The sequence below is a fragment of the Oncorhynchus nerka genome, linkage group LG2 (assembly GCF_034236695.1).
Source record: "Oncorhynchus nerka isolate Pitt River linkage group LG2, Oner_Uvic_2.0, whole genome shotgun sequence".
Lineage (NCBI taxonomy): Eukaryota > Metazoa > Chordata > Actinopteri > Salmoniformes > Salmonidae > Oncorhynchus > Oncorhynchus nerka.
In genome coordinates this window covers 67,029,026-67,056,373 of record NC_088397.1, presented here as the reverse complement: position 1 = coordinate 67,056,373, position 27,348 = coordinate 67,029,026, and the positions used below count along the sequence as shown (strand labels likewise).

The window sequence follows — 27,348 nt, the reverse complement described above, 5'->3', positions numbered from 1 at the left end:
ATTTCACAGAAAACTAGTCAGAGGCATCACTACAGCAGCAGGCCCCATTGCAATGTTACCTTTCTTCTCTTTTCACGTACTTGTCATCATGTTGGATATGTCCTGTTAAGGAGACAAAAACACAATTTAAACATTTACTGTATAGGAGCATGAAATGTCATGCTGATGCAGCTTAACATATGGTTTGCTCCTACGGTACATGTTGCTTTGAACATATAGTTTACTTTCACAGTACATGTTGCTTTGATGCCTAGTAATCTTTTTCTATTAAATCAGTCTTCATCCCTGTCATGTGAGGGACGACCTAATTGATTTATTCCATTTCAGACGGCCCTGGAGACCGCATTGTATTGATAAGGAATATGTTCTACATTAAATAACCCTTTAAGCCTTCTACAAGTTGAATATTCATGACGTCTTTGCTCTAGGCTGCACTGAGCATTTCTATATTTCTTTCAGGTCTTGTTCTTAACATAGGAGACTCTGCTAGCTAGCCAACAGCTAGCCAACGTCTACCGAACAGAACTTCTGCACTCAACATTCCGGTCGCATTTCGCTTCGCTCCACAGGTAGTATCACATTTTTCATTTCATTACAGTACAACGGCTTGATTTGTTTGATCGTAGCTAGCTACATAGCTAGCTACATAGCCGTCTTTGTATCAAAGATAATTGTGTAGTCTAGAGCGATTTCCTAGGTTAGCTAGCCAGCTATTGTCGTTCTTTTAACGCAACGTAACGTAATCAACACTGCTAGCTAGCCAGCTAGCCCCGAATAGCAGCACAGTAGAAACTATTACACTCAACGGAACGACTTGATTAGTGTAGTGTCAACAACGCAGCCAATGCCAGCTAGCCTACATAGTCAACAACGCAGCCTCTGCCAGCTAGCCTACTTCAGCAGTACTGTATCATTTTAATAATTTTAGTCAATAAGATTCTTGCTACGTAAGCTTAACTTTCTGAACACTCGTGACGTGTAGTCCACTTGTCATTCCAATCTCCTTTGCATTAGCGTAGCCTCTTGTGTAGCCTGTCAACTATGTGTCTGTCTATCCCTGTTCTCTCCTCTCTGCACAGACCATACAAACGCTCCACACCGCGTGGGCGCGGCCACCCTAATCTGGTGGTCCCAGCGCGCACGACCCACGTGAGTTCCAGGTCTCCGGTAGCCTCTGGAACTGCCGATCTGCGGCCAACAAGGCAGAGTTCATCTCCGCCTATGTCTCCTCCAGTCCCTCGACTTCTTGGCACTGACGGAAACATGGATCACCACAGACAACACTGCTACTTACTGCTCTCTCTTCGTCTGCCCACGTGTTCTCGCACACCCCGAGAGCTTCTGGTCAGCGGGGTGGTGGCACCGGGATCCTCATCTCTCCCAAGTGGTCATTCTCTCTTTCTCCCTTACCCATCTGTCTATCGCCTCCTTTGAATTCCATGCTGTCACAGTTACCAGCCCTTTCAAGCTTAACATCCTTATCATTTATCGCCCTCCAGGTTCCCCGGAGAGTTCATCAATGAGCTTGATGCTTGATAAGCTCCGTTCCTGAGGACGGCTCACCTCTCACAGTTCTGGGCGACTTTAACCTCCCCACGCCTACCTTGACTCATTCCTCTCTGCCTCCTTCTTTCCACTCCTCTCCTCTTTGACCTCACCCTCTCACCTTCCCCCTACTCACAAGGCAGGAAATACGCTGACCTCATCTTTACTAGATGCTGTTCTTCCACTAACCTCTTGCAACTCCTCCAAGTCTCCGACCACTACCTTGTATCCTTTTCCCTCTCGCTCTCATCCAACACTTCCCACACTGCCCCTACTCGGATGGTATCGCGCCGTCCCAACCTTCGCTCTCTCTCCCCCCCGCTACTCTCTCCTCTTCCATCCTATCATCTCTTCCTCTGCTCAAACCTTCTCCAACCTATCTCCTGATTCTGCCTCCTCAACCCTCCTCTCCTCCCTTTCTGCATCCTTTGACTCTCTATGTCCCCTATCCTCCAGGCCGGCTCGGTCCTCCCTCCCGCTCCGTGGCTCGACGACTCATTGCGAGCTCACAGAACAGGCCCGGGCAGCCGAGCGGAAATGGAGGAAAACACCTGACATCCTTTCACTCCCTCCTCTCTACATTTTCCTCTCTCTCTCTGCTGCTAAAGCCACTTTCTACCACTCTAAATTCCAAGCATCTGCCTCTAACCCTAGGGAAGCTCTTTGCAACCTTCTCCTCCCTCCTGAATCCTCCTCCCCCTCCCCCTCCTCCTCCTCTCTGCAGATGACTTCGTCAACCATTTTGAAAAGAAGGTCGACACATCCGATCCTCGTTTGCTAAGTCAAACACACCGCTGGTTCTGCTCACACTGCCCTACCCTGTGCTCTGACCTCTTTCTCCCCTCTCTCTCCAGATGAAATCTCGCGTCTTGTGACGGCCGGCCGCCCAACAACCTGCCCGCTTGACCCTATCCCCTCCTCTCTTCTCCAGACCATTTCCGGAGACCTTCTCCCTTACCTCACCTCGCTCATCAACTCATCCCTGACCGCTGGCTATCCCTTCCGTCTTCAAGAGAGCGAGAGTTGCACCCCTTCTGAAAAAACCTACACTTCCGATGTCAACAACTACAGACCAGTATCCCTTCTTTCTTTTCTCTCCAAAACTTTGAACGTGCCGTCCTTGGCCAGCTCTCCCGCTATCTCTCTCAGAATGACCTTCTTGATCCAAATCAGTCAGGTTTCAAGACTAGTCATTCAACTGAGACTGCTCTTCTCTGTATCAGGAGGCGCTCCGCACTGCTAAAGCTAACTCTCTCTCCTCTGCTCTCATCCTTCTAGACCTATCGGCTGCCTTCGATACTGTGAACCATCAGATCCTCCTCTCCACCCTCTCCGAGTTGGGCATCTCCGGCGCGGCCCACGCTGATTGTTACCTGACAGGTCGCTCCTACCAGGTGGCGTGGCGAGAATCCGTCTCCACACCACGTGTTCTCACCACTGGTGTCCCCCAGGGCTCTGTTCTAGGCCCTCTCCTATTCTCGCTACACCAAGTCACTTGGCTCTGTCATAACCTCACATGGTCTCTCCTATCATTGCTATGCAGACGACACACAATTAATCTTCTCCTTTCCCCTTCTGACCAGGTGGCGAATCGCATCTCTGCATGTTGGCAGACATATCCGTGTGGATGACGGATCACCACCTCAAGCTGAACCTCGGCAAGACGGAGCTGCTCTTCCTCCCGGGAAGGACTGCCCGTTCCATGATCTCGCCATCACGGTTGACAACTCCATTGTGTCCTCCTCCCAGAGCGCTAAGAACCTTGGCGTGATCCTGGACAACACCCTGTCGTTCTCAACTAACATCAAGGCGGTGGCCCGTTTTAGGTTCATGCTCTACTACATCCGCAGAGTACCCTGCCTCACACAGGAAGCGGGCAGGTCCTAATCCAGGCACTTGTCATCTCCCGTCTGGATTACTGCAACTCGCTGTTGGCTGGGCTCCCTGCCTGTGCCATTAAACCCCTACAACTCATCCAGAACGCCGCAGCCCGTCTGGTGTTCAACCTTCCCAAGTTCTCTCACGTCATCCGCTCCCTCCACTGGCTTCCAGTTGAAGCTCGCATCCGCTACAAGACCATGGTGCTTGCCTACGGAGCTGTGAGGGGAACGGCACCTCAGTACCTCCAGGCTCTGATCAGGCCCTACACCCAAACAAGGGCACTGCGTTCATCCACCTCTGGCCTGCTCGCCTCCCTACCACTGAAAGTACAGTTCCCGCTCAGCCCAGTCAAAACTGTTCGCTGCTCTGGCCCCCAATGGTGGAACAAACTCCTCACGACGCCAGGACAGCGGAGTCAATCACCACCTTCCGGAGACACCTGAAACCCCACCTCTTTAAGGAATACCTAGGATAGGATAAAGTAATCCCTCTCACCCCCTCCCCTGAAAAGATTTAGATGCACTACTGTTCCACTGGAGGTCATAAGGTGAATGCACCAATTTGTAAGTCGCTCTGGATAAGAGCGTCTGCTAAATGACTTAAATGTAAAAATGTAAATGTTCTAAAAAGAAAACGTATGTAGGGGTGAGTTGATAATTAGCCCAAGGTCAGAGTGGAAATATACTGTACTTTCTATCTCATGCCTTGCTCAAACAGAAGAGGATGAGAGGGTAATCAAAAAAACATTTAGGGTAAAATAGGAGTCAAAATAGCTGTGTTTGTGAGACAAGATTGTAATTGGATCGCAATTGTATATCATGAAATTAGGGGATAAAATACTAAATTAAATACTAAATTAAATCACTCAAATGAAATCCAGCCAATTTGACACAACTGTGGGAAACATTGGAGTCAACATGGGCTAGCATCCCTGTGGAATGCTTTCGAAAACCTTGTAGAGTCCATGCCTTGATGAATTAAAGCTGTACTAAGGGCAAAATATTTGTAAGATGTTCTTAATGTTATGTACACTCAGTGTATAATCTAATATAGTAATGAAGTTAGAATAAAAATAAAAACAAAGCAAATTAATTTGTAAAATGTTGGATATTATTTACATTTCTACAGCATTATAGTCACAAGAGGATGGCCTGAGCGCTCTCTATTTCACTGCCTGGACGTTATCTGAGAAGCCAAACTACCAGATCACATGGACCTAAAACCAAGACAGCTAAAGAAATGAGAATACACATGCATTTTCACTGTTTTGATAAGAAAAACAGATGCACAAGTTGATTCGGAATTAGAAAAAAACTGTTTTAGTTCAGATAAAGTACTTCCCACTGGGCAAAAACTGGTTGAATCAATGTTGTTTATATGTCATTTCAACCCCCCAAAAATGTGATAAAGATGAACCAACTTGGAAAAATTATTAGATTTCCAAACAGTTATCAACATAAGGGCATATCATATTTTATTTACCTAACTTTTAACCTAAATATAATTTCATGTCGAATTCATGTTAGTTGAATGTAAATCAAAACTAGACGAACTGCCGTCTATGCCCAGTGGGTTACTACAGTATGTCTAAAACATATAGTCCTTACTCCTTGCTACATGGTGTCAGCATTGCATGGATTTGGGGAACACGAAGTAGGTAACAGTAAAGGGCACATTAGATACGATGTGGTGCACGGGGCCAATGGATGGATTGTGGTGCTTTTCACTCACAGACGAAAGCAAAACAACTCTATCCTTGCCTTTTGACTTTGATTCATAAGCAACGTATTAGTCCCTTTAATTAATATCCTGGTCCTTTCCATCTTTAGAAAGGTGTATGTTCTACAGACAGGAGAAAAAGTACAACACTTAAAAATAATGATTTGCACTGAAAGATCAATGACTTCTGTTAAATGGCGCTATTTTCTGAGAGGTCACACGAGTCACCCGTGCTTATCCCTCCAATGTACCCCTCACTGCCCCCACCCCACTTCCTGTCCTTCTCGGAGCCCACCCCTTCCCTCTCCCCCAGCCATTTCAGCTCGAGCTGTCCCTGCACAGCTACTGTCAACTGGGTAACCCACTGAGATGAGTCAGTATAATATCTTTCAATGTTAATATATTAAAAGTATTTTCTTAAAATTTACATTTCGTATTTAGGATGTAACTAAAGATAGATTTAGAGGTAAATGTTTTGTAAGGCTGTATATTATGAATGATAATAGATGGGATATAAAAACATTTCTGTTAAATTTCCATTAATAAGGTATACTATTCTACTCAAAAGATAAGTAATTTCTTAAGAGAACATACATATAGTGGACACTGGAGATATACTGTACATTTCCTTGCATTTGAAATACATGCACCTGAACTAGAAAACCCACTCCCCAAAAAACAACTCTTTAAAATAGCTTGTTTCCTCAACTTTCAGCTCATCTATGACTGTCTGATGAAACATTCAAAGTGATTTCACTCAATGTAAAAATGCACAGTGCATCTCCAACAGAATATACACCTATTAGCTATGACCCCTGTCGAGGATACATTTTATGGATTTGTGAACCGAGTCAAAATGAGTAGAACGATAATAAGTCTTGTAACCTACCCATATGAGATTATGATATGTCCAGTCCAATTCAAAGAGACCAGGATTTTATGATTCGTCCTTTCTGGATATCCCAGGTGTTGTTTTAGTGAGGAGACATCAGTTAAGCAGATCCAGACGTGAACAGGTCCACATAGACCAGTTACAATGGGTATTTCCACTGGATGAGCAGGACAAGATACACACTGCTGAGGATAGAGTTAGCCAGTGGGTTTTCCAGAGGTTTTGAAGTCTCTGGTATAGGTGTAGAGGGAATCTCCCTGGCCCAGACCAGGCTGTGATTACAGAGGGACACTAGTGTGAGAGCAGGTGAGTAGAGGGTGATCACTTCACGTCACTCGGGATGGTGTCTAAGTCCCTGATAGATGTGAGGATGCGCTTTCCATCCCTCCTCCTCCTCTCTATCACTGTGTAAGGCAGTGACTGTCACACATTGTGCACTGTGTGATTCCCTCCCCTACCTCCCTCCCTCCCTCCCAGACAGACACACACTCCACTGTCCACTAAAGAGAGTTATTCCCTGGGTCCTAGAGCACACCAATTCAAAAGACTAACATCAGCTCTGCGTTAACATGTAAATGCCAGTTGCAGTTAACATGTTGGCTTTTTCCAACGTGTGTCTGTATTATTTCGATGCAAATACATGTTTGTTTGTTTTTACAACCAAATAGCACATTACTCAGTGAGGGTTATAAAAACATGAGGTATAATCTTGTCGTGACTCCTGAACTTTCCTATATTGGATTTAGTGATTGACCCAGCTGTGGTGATATGAGAACATTTCCACCAATCTCTGGATGACACTGTTCAAAATATAGGTTTATGGAAGAAACTAATGGTAAGCAACACTGTGTTGGTGTTGCGGTTTATCGAAATGTGTTGTCTGAAGAATGTGGTCAACACATCCAACTGTGCATCTACAGCATGTTGCAAACATGTTGGGCAACAACCACTAAATAGTGGCAACCCACAGAAGTAACATCAAAAGTGCTGAAAAAATAACTTAAGTGTGATTAGTCAAAACACTGGTGTCTGGGCTGAGTTACATAAATAGGTGAAAGCATATGCAGCCTCCTCAGAGAGAGAGGTCTGACAGCCAGCTGGAGGGTTATTTGTTTATTGAGCCTTCAAGTAAATAGATCAGGTGCAAAAAGGCTCAGAGAGGTGGTCTGACACTGAGTGTTCACTAGTGACACCTCCTGGTTACAAGGCAGAAGGACATTCTCTCAACAGGCTGCTGTGTGCAATAAACAGCCCCATAGTCTTACAGCGTCTCAGAGTTCGAGTGCTGATCCAGAATCAGATCACCCTCCAATTATTCATTACGATTTAAAAGGCAAAACTGATCATAGATCACGACTCCTACTCGAGACGCTTTGTGAATCTGGACCCAGGCCCAGGAAAATGTATAAACTGAGACAAGAGCATTGATCATCACCACAGGAACTTTCAGAGCCTTGCTAGGTAACACATGAATATTATTAACATCCACAGTGCACTGGGATTATAGATTTTCAAAGCTGCACAAATCTTCATAGACACACTACATGCAAATCAAACCTCTATAAACATACAGATCAACTCTAGTTATTCCTTCAATCATGCATTTTATTTCATGCCAATACAGCATATAGGCCTATCTAGTGTATTGAATTATGTTGCATGTACTAACATTCAAACAGTTACTGAAGAGAGATGTTTTCACAAAGTAGGTAAGTGAAAATAAAGCTTTATACAAGTATATTCAGAGTAGGAAATACTCACAGCTAAAGGAAAACATATAGTGCAGAATAAAGATACAGGTAGATATTGTATTGCATATTAGTAAAGGTACAGTATTCACACTACATCCAGTAAAGGTAAAGAGAATAGTGCTCCCATAACAGAAATGAGTGGCCAAATAGTACAATAACATTGAAAATCCACAATACTATGGTCTGCTCAAAGTAAATATTTTAGACTAATGGAATTACAATAAGGATTATAATTTTAAGTGAGAGTGCAGTATTTATACTCTGTTTAAGAGTAGAATCACCAATGACTTACAACTAAAACTGACAATGGAAGACTTCAAAGCCTGTTGTGTAAAGCATAAGGCACAGAGAAGTATATCTGATACATTATAGACAACTTTGGTTGAATATGGTACTCAGTGACAGTGAGGTCTAACAACAATCACCTTCATTTGAACAATACTCTTGATACTCTACCAATTAGACAGAGTAGGAGACATCTCTCTCCTAGAGTGCATAGGTGCCTCTCCTCTCTCCGGTTAAAACTTGAGCTCCAGCAGGTAGCGGATGCGACACTGGTTCTCCTTGTAGACCAAATACTCGCTGTTGGAAAAGTAGCTGTCCTTGTACTGGGGCTGCTTAATGGGCTTACCCTGAGGCACAGCCACCTGCTTACCATCCAGAGTCAGGAAGATGTCCTTAGAGGGGTCTGAAACAACACACAGTGTTCACTACACAACCATACAGCTGAAACACACAAGTGTTTACTATACAAACACTGTACTGATATACACAACAGAAGTGTTCACTAGACTTATGCAGTCTTCTGGATATCTGCTAATCATCTACCAGATGTTTAGACATACAGTAACCACTTCAGTAGTGTATATGGAGAAAGACACTTGCAACTACAACTTTTTCGGTTACACAGAATCTTGGTTTCCCATCCTATTCAACTACGTCCCTCCGGCTTTTTATTCACGTTACCTGATGAAAATGCTGTACAATATGTGACCCGATTCAGGAAACTAGGCATATGTCGCAAAACACGACTTCAGGAGAGACTTTAGAACGTAAAAAATACTTGATCAAAATGCGTTTTCTGGCAGAAATGTCTTCAAGAACATGAACTTTCAAGTGCCTTAATAACACACTTTTATGCCACCTGTAAACACAAATAAAGTTGTTAAATTAATAGCCTAGTTGGTTTAGCCAAAGAAAAAGCCAAGAACATTCCCGCTAACCATGACTGGCTGAGATAATGAGTGGGCCGGACATGCCGAGAGATGAGTTTCAGATTCTGTGGTGTAGCATCTTGTGTCTATAAAATGAGCTGCTCGTTATGCGTAGATAATCCTTTCTACTGCAGTTTGTTCGAAAGATATAACTTTAGCCATGGAAAATTGCAAATATGTTGCTACTGCTCTCAATAACACCGCTGCCCAGAATTTATCAGGCGCTATCGACAAAGGTCAGTGGGAAAAAGTTGTGATGGACTACTTTCTGGAGGATGACCGTGCCATGCTGACTTTCTCTAGGACTCTGTAAATGCATCAGACGATGAGGAAATCCCTGATTTCGGTAAAAACATTTAATTGAAGAAGACATTGTAGAGTCTTCTGATGACTGATGGGGAAGAAACGGCGATCAACAGTGTTGTTGTCATGGAAGACATTAACCCGAGTTTTGAAATCAGTGGATCACAACGGGCCAAACAAGCTGTGCAAACTAAATGGAAAAGACACAGGATGTCTTATTTAATGAAAGGGGTTGCAGGCTGCCGTGAAGCTTTCATCCATGTATATGGGTAAGAATCTAACTACAGTTTCAGAGAGTACACTACCGTCCAAACTTTTGGGGTCACTAAGAAATTTCCTTTATTTTTTAAAGAAAATAAAAATGTTGGTCCATTAAAATAACATCAAATTAATCAGAAATACAGTGTAGACATTGTTAATGTTTTAAATGACTATTGTAGCTGGAAATGGCAGATTTTTTACTTGGGTGTACAGAGGCCCATTATCAGCAACCATCACTCCTGTGTTCCAATGGCACGTTGTGTTAGCTAATCCAAGTTTATAATTTTAAAAGGCTAATTGATCATTAGAAAACCCTTTTGCAATTATGTTAGCACAGCTGAAAACGGTTGTGCTAATAAAAGAAGCAATACAACTGGCCTTCTTTAGACTAGTTGAGTATCTGGAGCAACAGCATTTGTGGGTTCGATTACAGGCTCAAAATGGCCAAAAACAAAGACCTTACTTCTGAAACTCGTCAGTCAATTCTTGTTCTGAGAAATGATGACTATTCCATGCGAGAAATTGCCAAGAAACTGAACATCTCGTACAACGCTGTGTACTACTCCCTTCACAGAACAGCGCAAACTGGCTCTAACCAGAATAGAAAGGGGAGTGGGAGGCCCCGGTGCACAACTGAGCAAGAGGACAAGCACATTAGAGTGTCTAGTTTGAGAAACAGACGACTCACAAGTCCTCAACTGGCAGCTTCATTAAATAGTACCTGCAAAACACCAGTCTCAACGTCAACAGTGATGCAGGCCTTCTAGGCAGAGTTGCAAAGAAAAAGTCGTATCTCAGACTGGTCAATAAAAATAAAAGATTAAGATGGACAAAAGAACACAGACACTGGACAGAGGGACTCTGCCTAGAAGGCCAGCATCCCGGAGTCACCTCTTTACTGTTGACACTGAGACTGGTGTTTTGCAGGTATTATTTAATGAAGCTTCCAGTTGGGTGTAGTCAAAGGAGAGCTCTCCAGTAGGTACCAAAACATTCCAAGGCCCTTTTCTCAAAACTAAGTTTACAAGTGTATCAACTTTCAAAGCAGAATAACTTTCCCCATTGTTTGACAAAAATGCTGTGTGATATCCCATTTTGTAGCTCAGTCTTTACTTTATCCAATGAAAAAAAAACAATAACATTTTTTGCTACATAAGACCGGATCCAGGTGGTGAGTCACATATGATCTGATGCACATTCAAAATGTCATAGAAAAATCAACCCGCAGATCTCCCCCTGTTCTTTGCCGTGCACTGATTGTATTACTGCTGATGATATCTGGAAATGTGCATGTACACACTGGTCCGTCTATGGTTAATAGCCACAATTCTGACTTGTGCTCCGAATTCTGCTTCACCGATTTCTGCTTACGTAAATGCCTGGGTTTTCTGCACATTAACACTAGAAGCTTATTACCAAAATGTATCAATTGAAAGTGTGGGTTCACAGCTCCAATCCAGATGTGTTGGTCATTACTGAGACATTGTTAAGAAAGAGTGTTCTGAACACTGATGTTAACCTTTCTGGTTATAACCTTTTTCGGCAAGACAGATCTTCCAAAGGTGGTGGAGTGGCAATCTTTACCAAGGAACACATTCAGTGATCAGTAGTCTGTTCCCAACCAACTTGATTAGCTGGTTTTAAGCTTTCAAATAGCTATTTGTTGACTGTTGCTGAGTGCTATCACCCACCATCAGCACCCGCCTGTACCCAAACTGCCCTACCTAACATGGTTTAGACCCTTTCTTCTTTAAAGTTGTGGCCCCTATCATAGTTGAGCCTCTTTAACCTTTTTAACATGTCTTTCCTCTCTGGGGAGTTTCCCAGTGCTTGGGAAATCCTAACTGTCATAGGTCAATTTCTATCTTGTTCTTTTTATCAAAAGTCAACTGACTGGCTTTCTTGGTCTATAGTATTCTCTCTGGTATGCAATCTGGTTTCTGCTTAGGTTATGGATGTGTCACTGCAACATAAAGGTCTTATATTATGTCACCATTGCTCTTGATTCTAAGCAATGTTGTGCTGCTACAGTTATTGACTTGGCCAAAGCTTTTGATACGGTAGACCATTCCATTCTTGTGGATCAGCTAAGGAATATTGGTGTCTCTGAGGAGTATTTGGCCTGGTTTGCCAACTACCTCTTCAGAGTGTGCAGTGTGTAAAGTCAGAACGTTTGCTGTCTCAGCCACTGCCTGTCAACAAGGGAGTACCCTAAGGCTCAATCCTAGGACCCACGCTCTTCTTAATGTACATTAACATAGCTCAGGCTACTGTACCTGGTTCCAACTGTCCTCTAGCCACCACGCAGTCGTAGCCGGTAGGAGCCTCCTTCAGGGAGCTGTCGTCCATAGTAATGGTGTTTTCCTTCCCCAGCGCCACCTCGTTCAGAAACATCACCCCCCTGTCTTTAGATGTACGCACTACACAGGGACAGGACACATATGTAGTAAGTAGCACGGTATTTCTTCACAAAACGAACAGTGTCGTAGTAGTGCACCTAACAGTCTTATACTCACTACATGAACATACATTTGGAAATTGACTGGATATTCCGAAGATGACGTCTAAAATAGTTCCCGGTAGTTCAGCCACATGGTAGCTATTGCCTCACCGTACGCAGCTGACTTGCTGTTCTCCGAGGCAAAGTAGATGCCCCTGCCCACACGGCCCCCTGACTGGGGCATGATCCGCAGCCCGCCCTTCAAGATGGCTGCCACCACCGCCACATTGGTACCATGCCACAGCAGACGCCGGTTCTCTAGACCGTCGTTCTCCCTGAATCTCTCCGCCTGGGGAGAACAATCCCCACAGAAAGATCAATCACCTTAAATACTAACGCCAAGTCAAACAAACCTACAGTTATAACAATATATATATATATTTTATTTATTTTGTACATGCATCAGCACAAAAATCAAGATCACAGCAAATTTGTAAAAAAAATGAATGCTGTATTACATACTACAAAAATTATGACATGAAGTTGTTGTGCCATATGTTACCCACCTCAGTCTCTCTGTCCACCTCCCAGACATCTATAATCTTTGGCTGGTTGTGGCTATATGCAGTGGCCTTCAGGTATTTCTCTATTAGCTTTAAATGAGGCAAGAATGGAAATACAATGGAAGCTTAACATTTACAATATTCTTCTCTTTTGTAGGATAAATTATGCTTTGTCACAGTAAATATTGTCACCCATTTAAATATGACCATCCGCATATCACTAAAGACTTGTCTGATTTTAAACAATACAGTGGTGTTTGTATAGAATTCAACTTCTATTAGAGACCACGGTACCTTGAATTCCTGTGTATCTCTTTGTAGTAGAGCAAGTTTGCAGCTGAGAGACAGATAGTTTTGGTCCAGTGGATGAGGTACTTTCTCCACCTCCATCTGCTCCTGGGCCTTCTCAGTCTCAGCCTTCAAGTTCTGGGCTATCTCTATATCAGCCAGCACCTGCAGGGGACAGCACAGTCAGGAATGGGATCAGGCCTGGACAAGACCACTCATCATGATTAGGGCCAGGAGTTTCACCAGACTTGATCAGGGTAAACTGGGTTCTTATTGTAGGCTATTAAAAAACTATTGGCCCTAAATAGTACCGTCATTCCATAAAGCACAATACTGTGACAGTGTCTAATCAAGTACAAGGTGATCTCACCAGAAGCATCTCCTTCTTCTTCTCCACGATCTCAGAACTGTCGATGACCGGGGGCCTGGTGCGTCCAAAGTTGTGTGGGATGGTGGTGAAGAACTTGGAGGAGAGTTCCTCCAGTTTGGGCCTGCTGGCGTTAATGGCTCCCTCAATCTCCTCCAGCACCTCAAAGCCCTTAGCAATCTGCATCTTGCTCAGCTTCCCCAGGGGCATCTTATTTATGTCTGGTGGCCCAAAGAGAGAGAGGCAATAAGGGGGATATGATTACACACATATCACTGCTCTGTCTGAGCTCATATGTTAGGCCTATATGAACTGTGCAGGTGTCTGTTGACTGCTCTCCTCTACATTAGTAAATGTGGTAGTTAGGGAACTTGCAACAGCTGAATAAACATTGTATACATTTTACAGTCTTACTTACATTATCGATCAGACAGACTAGGTTTTTATATGGATTAGACATTTAGCTCCAGATCGCCAGGCTTTACCCCCCATTTAAAATAACTAATGATTTAGGATGCTCTTCTCTGATCACATAGAGCAGATGCCTGGGCTTCCCCGACTTCAGTTTAACGTATATCAGTATATCATTGCAGAGTAAAACACAATACAACAAGCAGTCCAGTCCAACAGGTATGTTACATAACAGAACATGTGTACATAGACAGACCACACCCAGGCTTACTGTCTGAGGAACAGAAAGTTGCTTCAGTGCTGGAGGGGTACAGGTGGTATGATGACAGATTGACACCCACCCAGGTTCATGCACTCCATGGCCTCTTTGAACATGTCATTGCTGAAGATGAGCTGGATGAGCTTCTGCGTGGGGCTGTCCAGGGTGCAAGGGAGGATGTTTCTGGGGCCCTTGCCAATCTTCCCATCAACACAGTCCACCTGCAAAAGCCAGAAGAGAGCATGTTCTAGAGGGAACAAAATTGGACACAGCAAAACTATAATGAGTCAGCCTGACCATTGTATTGTAAGACATACTAATTACAGGAGCCAGGAAGGTAACATGTTGTTATTCTTTAGAGTATGGATGGGCGATGTCTGAAATGACATTTTAGCCTACCTTTTAAAAACTAATATTACAGCCATATCAAGTGCAGGCTTATTGCTATTTCATCATCTTAAGCATCTGAGTAAGGGCATTTGCGTAATTCTTTCTTCCTTTAGGCTACTTCAGACTGTAAATAATAAAAATAAAAAGGCATTTCACTTAGTAACTATAGAATAGTCTGCCTTATACTAAATCAGAAAAAAAACAATGGCTGACTTGGTGGTGTTAAGCAGTCCTTCGGTTTCAAGCAATGGATGGACAGACTACAAACCTCCAACATTTACAAGTCCATCATCCTGCAGAGTTTGCTACTCTGGGCAGAAAAGCTGAACATGCTGGTGTTTGCTGCCGAAAACCTTTAGGTAGGTCTAAGACATGGTAAAAAAAACAACTAAACCTAATGGTTCCTCATTGCACATTATTTAAATGTAGCCTATATTCAGATCCAGATGCATCTTATTCGAAAGACATAGCCTATAGAATAAACTAAAATATTCTGTCAAACCCTCAGACTTACATGCATAGCTTTTTTGGACTCATTTGTTATTTTAGTACTTATTTTGTTCAGGCTACTTTATTTATTTTGTAACTTGGCCTATACTTAGGATTTGTACAGTTCGAAATGCAAAAAAGCATATGCTAATTGGCCTATTCATTTTTTGCCAAAGCCAATGTTTATTCAAGTGTTAAAAATAATGTTATAGGCTAAATAGATTTTCAGGAGCTGACTTGTGTGTCTGTGTTATTTTGCTCATCTTAATCTTAAAAAAACAACACTTTTATTGGCCAGTTTGGGATATGGCTTTTTCTTTGCAACTCTGCCTAGAAGGCCGGCATCCCAGAGTCACCTCGACTGTTGACGTTGAGACTGGTGTTTTGCAGGTACTATTTAATGAAGCTACCAGTTGAGGACTTGTAATAATTTGCAAATAAATTCATTAAAAATCCTACTATGTGATTTTCTGGATATTTTTTCTCATTTTGTCTGTCATAGTTGATGAAAATTACAGGCCTCTCATCTTTTTAAGTGGGAGAACTTGCACAATTGGTGGCTGACTAAATAGACGGTCCTGGCGCTTGCTGGACTTTCTTGGGCGCCGAACAATTGAACCGCTCTCCTTGAAGTTCTTGATGATCCGATAAATGGTTGATTTAGGTGCAATCTTACTGGCAGCAATATCCTTGCCTGTGAAGCCCTTTTTGTGCAAAGCAATGATGACGGCATGTGTTTCCTTGCAAGTAACCGTGTTTGACAGAGGAAGAAGAATGATTCCAAGCACCACCCTCCTTTTGAAGCTTCCAGTCTTTTATTCGAACTCAATCAGCATGACAGAGTGATCTCCAGCCTTGTCCTTATCAACACTCACACCTGTGTTAACTAGAGAATCATTGGCATGATGCAGCTGGTCCTTTTGTGGCAGAGCTGAAATGCAGTAGAAATGTTTTTGGGGGATTGGTGTCATTTGCATGGCAAAGAGGGACTTTGCAATTCATCTGATCACTCTTTATAACATTCTGGAGTATATGTAAATTGCCATCATACAAACTGAGGCAGCAGACTCAAGTGTATATTTGTGTCACTCAAAACTATAGGCCACGACTGTGTGTGTGATATATGTATTTGTTATTATCCAATTACTCTACATTGTAGAATTTGTATTTATTTAACTAGGTAAGTCAGTTAAGAACAAATTCTTATTAACAATGACGGCCTACCAATGACAACCTTATGTTATTTTAAACAAGAGAGACAACACAAAACTACATAAAGAGAGGCCTAAGACAACATAGCAAGGCATAAACACATGATAACACAGCATGGGAGCAACACAACACAACAACATGGTAGCAACAGCATGGCAGCAGCACAAAACATGGTACAAACATTATTGGGCACAGACAACAGCAAAGGTCAAGAAGGTAGAGACAACAATACATCGCTCAAAGCAGCCACGACTGTCAATAAGATTGTCCATGATTGAGTCTTTGAATGAAGAGATGGAGATAAAACTGTCCAGTTTGAGTGTTTGTTGCAGCTCGTTCCAGTCGCTAGGTGCAGCGAACTGAAAAAACAAGCAACCCAGGGATGTGTGCGCTTTGGCGACCTTTAACAGAATGTGACTGGCAGAACGGGTGTTGGAGGATGAGAGCTGCAGTAGATATCTCAGATAGGGTGGAGTGAGGCCTAAGAGGGTTTTATAAACAAGCATCAACCAGTGGGTCTTGCGACGGGTATAAAGAGTAGTATAGAGTGCAGTGATGTGGCCTATAAGGAGAATTGGTGGCAAATAGGATGGCTGAATGGTAAAGAACATTTAGCCGCTCAAGAGCACCCTTACTATAAATTATGTCTCCATAATCTAGCATGGGTAGGATGGTCATCTGAATCAGGGTTAATTTGGCAGCTGGGGTGAAAGAGGAGTGATTACGATAGAGGAAACCAAGTCTAGATTTAACGTTAGCCAGCAGCTTTGATATATGCTGAGAGAAGGACAGTGTAATGTCGAGCCACACTCCCAAGTACTTGTATGAGGTGACTACCTCAAGCTCTAAGCCCTCAGAGGTAGTAATTAACACCTGTGGGGAGAGGGGCATTATTCTTACCAAACCACATGACCATTGTTTTGGAGGTGTTCAGAACAAGGTGAAGGGCAGAGAAAACTTGTTGGACACTAAGACAGCTTTGTTTTAGAGCGTTAAACACAAAATTCGGGGAGGGGACAGGTGAGTATAAGATTATCATCTGCATATAAAAATTGATGAGAGAGCTTCCTACTGCCTGAGCTATGTTGTTGATGTAAATTGAGAAGAGTGTGGGGCCTAGTATCGAGCCTTGGGGGTACTCCCTTGGTGACAGGCAGTGAAGACATCAAAACGATAAAATAAGGAGGCTCGATCCTAGGCCCCAAGCTCTTCTCAATTTATACACACATAAAAAGTTTATTTATTTTTACTATTTTCAACATTGTAGAATAGTGAAGACATCAAACTATGAAATAACACATACAGAACCATGTTACCAACAAAGTGTTAAACAATTCAAAATATATTTTATATTTGAGATTCTTCAAATAGCCACCCTTTGCCTTGATAGCTTTGCACACTCTTGGTATTCTCTCAACAAGCTTCAGGAGGAATGTTTTTCAACAGTCTTGAAGGAGTTCCCACATATGCTGAGCACATTCTGGCTGCTTTTCCTTCACTCTGTGGTCCAACTCATCCCAAACCATCTCAAATGGATTGAGGTCGGGTGATTGGGGAGGCTAGGTCATCTGATGCAACACTCATTACACTCCTTCTTGGTCAAATAGCCCCTACACAGCCTGGAGGTGTGTTAGGTCATTGTCCTGTTGAAAAACAGATTATATCCCATCTGGTTTGGGCTTAGTGGGACTGGCGTATTGCTACAGAATGCTGTGGGAGCCATGCTGGTTAAGTGTGCATTGAATTCTAAATAAATCACAGACAGTGTCACCAACAAAGCACCGACACACCATCACACCTCCTCTATCCTTCACAGTGGGAACCAAACATGCGGAGATCATCTGTTCACCTACTCTGCGTCTCACAAAGACACGGCGGTTGGAACCAAAAATCTCAAATTTGGACTCATTAGACCAAAGGAAAGATTTCCACCGATCTAATGTCCATTGCTCGTGTTTCTTGGCCCAAGCAATTCTTCGTCTTGTTGGTGTCCTTTAGTAGTGGTTTCTATGCAGCAATTTGACCATGAAGGCCTGATTCACGCAGTCTCCTCTGAACAGTTAATGTTGAGATGTCTCTGTTACTTGAACTCTTTGAAGCATTTATATGGACTGCATGCGTATGGTAAAGGTAACTCTGGGTCTTCCATTCTTGTGGCGGTCCTCATGATAGCCAGTTTCATCATAGCACTTGATGGTTTTTGCAACTGCATTTGAAGAAACTTTCATGTGTTATTTCATAGTTTTGATGTCTTCACCATTATTCTACAAAGTAAACAAAAAAAAAAGGAAAAAAAGGAAAATTAAAGAAAAACCCTGGAATGAGTAGGTATGTCCAAACTTTTGACTGGTACTGTAAGTATTCAGACCCTTTACTCAGTACTTTATTGAAGCACCTTTGGCAGCGATTACGGCATTGAGTCTTCTTGGGTATGCCACTACAAGCTTGGCACACCTGTATTTGGCGAGTTTCTCCCATTCTTCTCTGCAGATCCTCTCAAGCTCTGTCAGGTTGGATTGGGAGCGTTGCCACATAGCTATTTTCTGGTCTCTCCAGATGTTTGATCGGGTTCAAGTCCGGGCTCTTACTGGGCCACTCAAGGACATTCAGAGACTTGACCCAAAGCCACTCCTGCATTGTCTTGGCTGGGTGCTTAGGGTCATGGTCCTGTTGGAAGGTGAACCTTCTATCCAGTCTGAGGTCCTGAGCGCTCTGGAGCAGGTTTTCATCAATCTCTGTACTTTGCTCTATTCATCTTTCCCTCGATCCTGACTAGTCTCCCAGTCCCCGTCACTGAAAAACATCCCACAGCATGATGCTGCCACCACCATGCTTCACTGTAGGGATGGTGCTAGGTTTCCTTCAGACGTGACACTTGGCATTCAGGTCAAAGAGTTGGTTTCATCAGACCAGAGAATCTTTTTTTCTCATGGTCTGAGAGTCTTTAGGTGCCTTTTGGCAAACTCCAAGCAGGCTGTCTTGTGCCTTTTACTGAGGAGGCTTCTGTCTGGCCACTCTAGCAAAAAGGCCTGTTTGGTGGAGTGCATCATAGATGGTTGTCCTTCTGGAAGGTTCTCCCATCTCCACAGAGGAACTCTGGAGCTCTGTCAAGAGTGACCATAGGGTTCTTGGTCACTTGCCTGACCAAGACCCTTCTCCCCCGATTGCTCTGTTTGGCAGGGCGGCCAGCTCCAGGAAAAGTCTTGGTGGTTCCAAACTTCTTCCACTTAAGAATGATGGAGACCACTGTGTTCCTGGGGACCTTCAATGCTGCAGATATTTTTGGGTACCCTTCCCCAGATCTATGCCTCGAAGTGTGTCTCAAAGCTCTACAGACAATTCCTTTGACCTCATTACTTTTTTTCCAAATCATGTCCAATCAACTGAATTTATCACAGGTGGACTCCAATCAAGTTGTAGAAACATCTCAAGGATGATCAATGGAAAAAGGATGCACCTGTGCTCAAATTCTAATCTCATAGCAAAGCATAGTAAAGGCATTTATGTTTTTATTTTTAATAAATATGAGGTTTTTGCTTTGTCATTATGGGATATTGTGTGTAGACTGAGAATTATAATTTATTTAAAGCATTTTAGAATAAGGCTGTAACGTAACAAAATGTGGAAAAAGTCAAGGGGTCTGAATACTTTCCGAAGGCACTGTATGTAAACTAAAAAGAAAGAAAGAAAACATCCCATTTTCAGGACCCTGTCTTTCAAAGATAATTCATTAAAATCCAAATAACTTCACAGATCTTCATTGTAAAGGGTTTAAACACTCTTTCCCATGCTTGTTCAATGAACCATAAACAATTAATGACCATGCACCTGTGGAACAGTCATTAAGACACTAACATCTTACATACGGTAGGCAATTAAGGTCACAGTAATGAAAACTTAGGACACTAAAGAGGCCTTGCTACTGACTCTGAAAAACACCAAAAGAAAGATGCCCAGGGTCCCTGCTCTTCTGCGTGAACGTGCCTTAAGCATGCTGCAAGGAGGCATGAGGACTGCAGATGAGGCCAGGGCAATAAATTGCAACGTCCGTACTGTGAGACGCCTAAGACAGCGCTACAGGGAGACAGGACGGATAGCAGATTGTCCTCGCAGTGGCAGACCCCGTATAACAACACCTGCACAGGATCGGTACATCCAAACATCACACTTGTAGGACAGGTACAGGATGGCGGCAACAACAACTGCCCGAGTTACACCAGGAATGCACAATCCCTCCATCAGTGCTCAGACTGTCCACAATAGGCTGAGAGAGGCTGGACTGAGGGCTTGTAGGCCTGTTGTAAAGGCAGGTCCTCACCAGACATCAACGGCAACAACGTTGCCTATGGGCACAAACCCACCGTCACTGGACCAGACAGGACCGGCAAAAAGTGCTCTTCATTAACGAGTCCCATTGAGCACATCTGGGAACAGTTGGATCGGAGGGTGAGGGGCTAGGGCCATTCCCCTCGGAAATGTCTGGGAGCTTGCAGATGCCTTGGTGGAAGAGGGGTATTATCTCACAGCAAGAACTGGCAAATCTGGTGCCGTCCATGAGGAGATGCACTGCAGTACTTAATGCAGCTGGTGGCCACACCAGATACTGACTGTTACTTTTGATTTTGACCCCCCCCTTTGTTCAAGGACACATTATTCCAGTTCTGTTAGTGACATGTCTGTGGAACTTGTTCAGTTTATGTCTCAGTTGTTGAATCTTGTTATGTTCATACGAATATTTACACGTTAAGTTCTCAAAATAAACGCAGTTGACAGTGAGTGGAGGTTTCGTTTTTTTGCTAAGTTTACTAAAAATGTAGGCTATGGCAAATAGGGAATGTTCTGAAAGAGCTGCAAAACCTGGACCCGTATAAATCAGCTGGGCTTGACAATCTGGACCCTCTATTTCTGAAACTATCCGCCGCCATTGTTGCAACCCCTATTACCAGCCTGTTCAACCTCTCTTTCATATCGTCTGAGATCCCCAAGGATTGGAAAGCTGCCGCAGTCATCCCCCTCTTCAAAGGGGGAGACACCCTGGACCCAAACTGTTACAGACCTATATCCATTCTGCCCTGCCTATCTAAGGTCTTCGAAAGCCAAGTCAACAAACAGGTCACTGACCATCTCGAATCCCACCGTACCTTCTCCGCTATGCAATCTGGTTTCCGAGCCGGTCACGGGTGCACCTCAGCCACACTCAAGGTACTAAACGACATCATAACCGCCATCGATAAAAGACAGTACTGTGCAGCAGTCTTCATCGACCTTGCCAAGGCTTTCGACTCTGTCAATCACCATATTCTTATCGGCAGACTCAGTAGCCTCGGTTTTTCGGATGACTGCCTTGCCTGGTTCACCAATTACTTTGCAGACAGAGTTCAGTGTGTCAAATCGGAGGGCATGTTGTCCGGTCCTCTGGCAGTCTCTATGGGGGTGCCACAGGGTTCAATTCTCGGGCCGACTCTTTTCTTTGTGTATATCAATGATGTTGCTCTTGCTGCGGGCGATTCCCTGATCCACCTCTACGCAGACGACACCATTCTATACACTTTCGGCCCGTCATTGGACACTGTGCTATCTAACCTCCAATCGAGCTTCAATGCCATACAACACTCCTTCCGTGGCCTCCTCTACTGCTCCTAAACGCTAGTAAAACCAAATGCATGCTTTTCAACCGATCGCTGCCTGCACCCGCTTGCCCGACTAGCATCACCACACTGGATGGTTCCGATCTTGAATATGTGGACACCTATAAGTACCTAGGTGTCTGGCTAGACTGCAAACTCTCCTTCCAGACCCATATCAAACATCTCCAATCGAAAGTCAAATCAAGAGTCGGCTTTCTATTCCGGAACAAAGCCTCCTTCACTCACGCTGCCAAGCTTACCCTAGTAAAACTGACTATCCTACCGATCCTCGACTTCGGCGATGTCATCTACAAAATTGCTTCCAACACTCTTCTCAGCAAACTGGATGCAGTTTATCACAGTGCCATCCGTTTTGTCACTAAAGCACCTTATACTACCCACCACTGCGACTTGTATGCTCTAGTCGGCTGGCCCTCGCTACATATTCGTCGCCAGATCCACTGGCTCCAGGTCATCTACAAGGCCATGCTAGGCAAAGCTCCACCTTATCTCAGCTCACTGGTCACGATGGCAACACCCACCCGTAGCACGCGCTCCAGCAGGTGTATCTCATTGATCATCCCTAAAGCCAACACCTCATTCGGGCCGCCTTTCGTTCCAGTACTCTGCTGCCTGTGACTGGAACGAATTGCAAAAATCGCTGAAGTTGGAGACTTTTATCTCCCTCACCAACTTAAAACATCAGCTATCTGAGCAGCTAACCGATCGCTGCAGCTGTACATAATCTATTGGTAAATAGCCCACCCATCTTCACCTACCTCATCCCCACAGATTTAAATGTATTTACTTTTCTGCTCTTTTGCACACCAATATCTCTACCTGTACATGATCATCTGATCATTTATCACTCCAGTGTTAATCTGCAATATTGTAATTATTCGCCTACCTCCTCATGCCTTTTGCACACATTGTATATAGACTCCCCTTTTTTCTCTACTGTGTTATTGACTTGTTAATTGTTTACTCCATGTGTAACTCTGTGTTGTCTGTTCACACTGCTATGCTTTATCTTGGCTAGGTCGCAGTTGCAAATGAGAACCTGTTCTCAACTAGCCTACCTGGTTAAATAAAGGTTAAATAAAAAATAAAATAAAAAATAGGCCATTTGGCTTGTCGCAATGCTGTGTATTCAGCATTGCGCTGCCAGACTCCGGTGGTGAAATCAAGTTCAAATATGCTAAAACATAGTTTATGATATTAGAATGTCATTACCATCGACAATGACTGTCAAACATCATTGATACAATTGCCAAACCCTACTTTAGAATCCGTGGTCCTACTGAGACCCAGCCACCACTTTACCTTGACCTCTGCATCCTGGTCTCCATCCACCTCTATCAGGGTGTACTTCCCCGGGTGAGACACAAAGTTGTCCCGCTCCTTCCAGCTGTTCTTCGTCTTGTCTTTGAACTTCTTCTCAAAGTCTTTGATGGCTTTGTCTGGGCTGTTGGAGAGGTCTGATAGGTTTGACTGGCCCGTTTCCCCCTGTAAGGGAGAGAGGAGAAGATGATGCTTCAATTCTGCACGCTCAAGAAATTAATAGCTTAGTATTTAACATAATTAACAAAAATGTAGATTTACTACTAAAGTATACACAGGAATGTCTAGTAAACTACCATCGTGTCTGTCAAAAATTAAGCTTACCACTCTTCCCCATCTGGTCCAGCAGTAGTAAGAGTCATCTATACACAACACTTGAATGACATAAAACTTGTTGTTGTTATTTCCAATGTTGGTCTGATTTAGCATGCAATCATAATCTTCATACACCTGTGGGGGAGATTAAAGGAGGAACATGATTCAGGAAAGCAGTCAGATAAAAATGAGCACATTCATCTATTGCACTGCACAGCAGTCTGTCCTGCTGATGTGACTGCAAGGCTGATCAAACAATTCAAGTCAAATACCTGTAACTAGTGACAGTTTCTCAGATTCTGCTATATATGAATGATTAGCAAACATCGTCTTTTGAAACAGCTATAACTGAATGCAGCATATAGAGTAGATATGAGTGACCTTACACACTCATTATCTCAGGTATCTTGGGGGAGCGTACACTACAACTGAGCAGAGGTAATGTCTTGAACAAGGAAAGCAGAGAATATTCCCCTTCTGCATTAGATTAATTCAAGGGGCAAGTGTCTCACTCTCAGGGAGTTTACTTCCAACTGAAACTATTACTGTACCTACATGTCACTTCTAAGGTTTGTATATTGGAAAGTAGTCAAACCTCATTGATTCTAAATGAAGGGTGTGGCTGAAGTGAACTCACAAAGCCATTCATTGTCATAGCCTTTACAGTCAGTGTGTGACAAGTAGAGGTCGACCAATTAATCGGAATGGCCGATTAATTAGGGCCGATTTCAAGTTTTCATAACAATCGGATATTTTTGGACACCGATTTGGCCCAATTTTTTTTTACACCTTTATTTAATCTTTATTTAACTAGGCAAGTCAGTGAAGAATAAAATTCATATTTTCAATGACGGCCTAGGAACGGTGGGTTAACCCCCTCGTTCCGGGGCAGAACGACATCGACAATGACTGTCAAACATCATTGATACATAAAATTGCCAAACCCTTGTCAGCTCGGGGGATTCAATCTTGCAACCTTACAGTTAACTAGTCCAACGCTCTAACCACCTGCCTCTCATTGCACTCCACGAGGTGTGCAATGCACTCCACGTTACGCGAATGCAGTAAGCCAAGGTAAGTTGCTAGCTAGCATTAAACTTATCTTATAAAAAACAATCAATCATAATCACTACACATGGTTGATAATATTACTAGTTTATCTAGCGTGTCCTGCGTTGCATATAATCGATGCGGTGCGTATCGTTGCTCCAATGTGTACCTAACCATGAACATCAATGCCTTTCTTAAAATCAATACACAGAAGTATATATATATTTAAACCTGCATATTTTGCTAAAATAAATCCAGGTTAGCAGGCAATATTAACCAACAGTTTGGGCTGCCTAATTTGCCAGAATTTTACGTAATTATGACATAACATTTTAGGTTGTGCAATGTAACAGGAATATTTAGACTAATGGACCCCTTAGATAAAATATGGAACGATTCCGTATTTCACTGAAAGAATAAACGTCTTGTTTTCGAGATAATAGTTTCCGGATTCGACCATATTAATTTTTAATTTTTTTACCTTTAACTAGGCAAGTCAGTTAAGAACAAATTCTTATTTTCAATGACGGCCTCGGAACAGTGGGTTAACTGCCTGTTCAGGGGCAGAACGACAGATTTATAACTTGTCAGCTTGGGGATTTGAATCTCCAACCTTTCGGCTGCTAGTCCAACGCTCTAACCACTAGGCTACCCTGCCGCCCCTAATGACCTAAGGCTCGTATTTGTGTGTGTTATTATGTTATAACTAAGTCTATGATTTGATAGAGCAGTCTGACTGAGCAGTGGTAGGCAGCAGCAGGCTCGTAAGCATTCATTCAAACAGCACTTTCATGCGTTTTGCCAGCAACTCTTCGTTGTGCGTCAAGCATTGCGTTGTTTATGACTTCAAGCCTATCAACTCCCGAGATTAGGCTTGTGTAACCGATGTGAAATGGCTAGCTAGTTAGCGGGGTGCGCGCTAATAGAGTTTCAAACGTCACTCGCTCTGACACTTGGAGTGGTTGTTCCCCTTGCTCTGCATGGGTAACGCTGCTTCGAGGGTGGCTGTTGTCATTGTGTTCCTGGTTCAAGCCCAGGGAGGAGCGAGGAGAGTGACGGAAGCTATACTGTTACACTGGCAATACTAAAGTGCCTATAAGAACATCCAATAGTCAAAGGTTAATGAAATACAAATGGTATAGAGAGAAATAGTCCTATAATTCCTATAATAACTACAACCTAAAACTTCTTACCTGGGAATATTGAAGACTCATGTTAAAAGGAACCACCAGCTTTCATATGTTCTCATGTTCTGAGCAAGGAACATAAACGTTAGGTTTCTTACATGGCACATATTGCACTTTTACTTTCTTCTCCAACACTTTGTTTTTGCATTATTTAAACCAAATTGAACATGTTTCATTATTTATTTGAGGCTAAATTGATTTTATTGATGTATTATATTAAGTTAAAATAAGTGTTCATTCAGTATTGTTGTAATTGTCATTATTACAAATAAACAAGTTATTTATTTAAATCGTCCGATTAATCGGTATCGGCTTTTTTTTGGGGTCCTCCAATAATCGGTATCGGCGTTGACAAATCATAAAACGGTCTACCTCTAGTGACAAGTGCTTCAATCACAGTAACACTTTCAAAGTACCTCAATGAGTACTACTGACTGCACCGGAGGACTTTTGAGCTGAAATAGTATACAATATATATGTATCATTGGTGGCACAGGCAGCCCAATAAATAGCCTACTCCCTGCCTTGATACGGCATGATGTCCAACTCACCCTTCCTGAATGCTGTTCTGACAGCAAGCAGTGCTCATCAGCCTTCCTTTTGCCCTTCACTTCTGGCCCTGCAGCCTTCAGAGCCTCTTTGGCAGAGGTAAAGGCATCCTTTGGTGTGTCAGGCTCTTGCTTGACCTTCTTTCCACCCGCTTTATTGGCTTTGGTGGATGAGGCAGCCCTTCTCTTTGGTGCCATCCCTTATCTGTATTTCAATCACTGCAGAAAAGAGAAACATTATACATCAACAAAACACTACATTTTGAAGATAGTATTGATGCACTTGAGGCAGGTAGGTGATTTTCACATTTTCTGGCACACTGGCCAATGGCAGTGGTGTTTTGATACAGCTGAGTGAGGCGTGATGCTTCCAGTAACACAGAAGTAGCAGCAGACGCAGCAGACAAGCTTTGACGTGGCTGGTAAATTCCCTGACCTGTCTGAGGCACTGAGAAGGCTGAGCGAGTGCTAATTACCTAGCTACAGCAGCTGTCCTAGCTGTATTTCCATGTACAACCCTCAGTAATGTTTAGGTATATAGCTAGCTAGTTTAGTTAGCTGGGCGCAAAGTCCAGTAACTTCATTTTGTGGGTGTGTAGCTAGCTAGCTAACGTTAGCTTAACGCCGTTGGTTTCGAGAAGTTCACGCACTAGCGTTAGCTAGCTAACTACAAGGCTATGGATGCCGCTACAGTTGACAGGAATTGGAAGCTAGCTAAATAATTTGCGAACCTTTATCGACTTGCTACTTACCTTAGAGCAGGTATTCGGCAGCTCGAGCGGTCACTGTCAGAAAAAATATTTTGACAGGCACACTTCTCAACGACTGTCGAGGAAGTTCTACTTCCGCTTTTAGAGGGAGGGAGGGAGGGGGTAAGCGGCATTCAGAAAGTTGCAGATACAGATGTACATTATAGAGCACACAAGGTGCAGTTTTGAAATGTTATTGTTCATCCGCAGTTTTTCTCTTATTATGTTAGTCACTGACAGTCACTCAATTAGACCAAGTCAGCTAAAACATTTTAGATTGGTAAATTAGTCTAGCCATCTATCTAAAATGGTAGTAATCATGGTCGAAGTAATGTTAGTCACTCTCACTCAGATATCATATTTTTAAAAAAACTGCTAACATTTCTCTCCACCCCATGGCAGTGTGTAGACTTGCAACAAACTTGCTTTATAAGTACAAGAAAATATATATGCCCCATGGCAAAATGTGTAGAATTGCAGAAAATTAACTCTGAAACATTCTCTGTTGTCAAGAGGGGAGCCGCTAAAATGCTTTGGGGGGAAAAG

General features: G+C 43.1%; 1 protein-coding gene across 1 annotated transcript; it reads right to left on the bottom strand.

Annotated features, from left to right (window-relative positions):
- Positions 1 to 7,621: 7,621 nt before the first annotated feature.
- Positions 7,622 to 26,896, bottom strand: LOC115140140 (protein mono-ADP-ribosyltransferase PARP3). Its single transcript, XM_029678282.2, has 11 exons — positions 26,806 to 26,896; positions 26,057 to 26,272; positions 23,278 to 23,403; positions 22,936 to 23,118; positions 13,977 to 14,115; positions 13,228 to 13,445; positions 12,864 to 13,022; positions 12,573 to 12,659; positions 12,178 to 12,355; positions 11,843 to 11,986; positions 7,622 to 8,476 (listed from the first exon to the last, which is right to left on the bottom strand). Exons 2-11 carry the CDS (start codon positions 26,249 to 26,251, stop codon positions 8,307 to 8,309), a joined length of 1,599 nt encoding a protein of 532 aa, XP_029534142.2. The 5' UTR covers positions 26,252 to 26,272; positions 26,806 to 26,896; the 3' UTR covers positions 7,622 to 8,306.
- Positions 26,897 to 27,348: the final 452 nt, after the last annotated feature.

Excerpts from the sequence above, each read along its gene's own strand:
- LOC115140140 (XM_029678282.2), bottom strand. The coding sequence starts at position 26,251 with ATGGCACCAAAGAGAAGGGCTGCCTCATCCACCAAAGCCAATAAAGCG. Across the intron at positions 12,660-12,863 it reads GAGATACACAGGAATTCAAG|CTAATAGAGAAATACCTGAA; the intron begins GTACCGTGGTCT and ends CCTCATTTAAAG. Across the intron at positions 12,356-12,572 it reads AGGTGGACAGAGAGACTGAG|GCGGAGAGATTCAGGGAGAA; the intron begins GTGGGTAACATA and ends TGTTCTCCCCAG.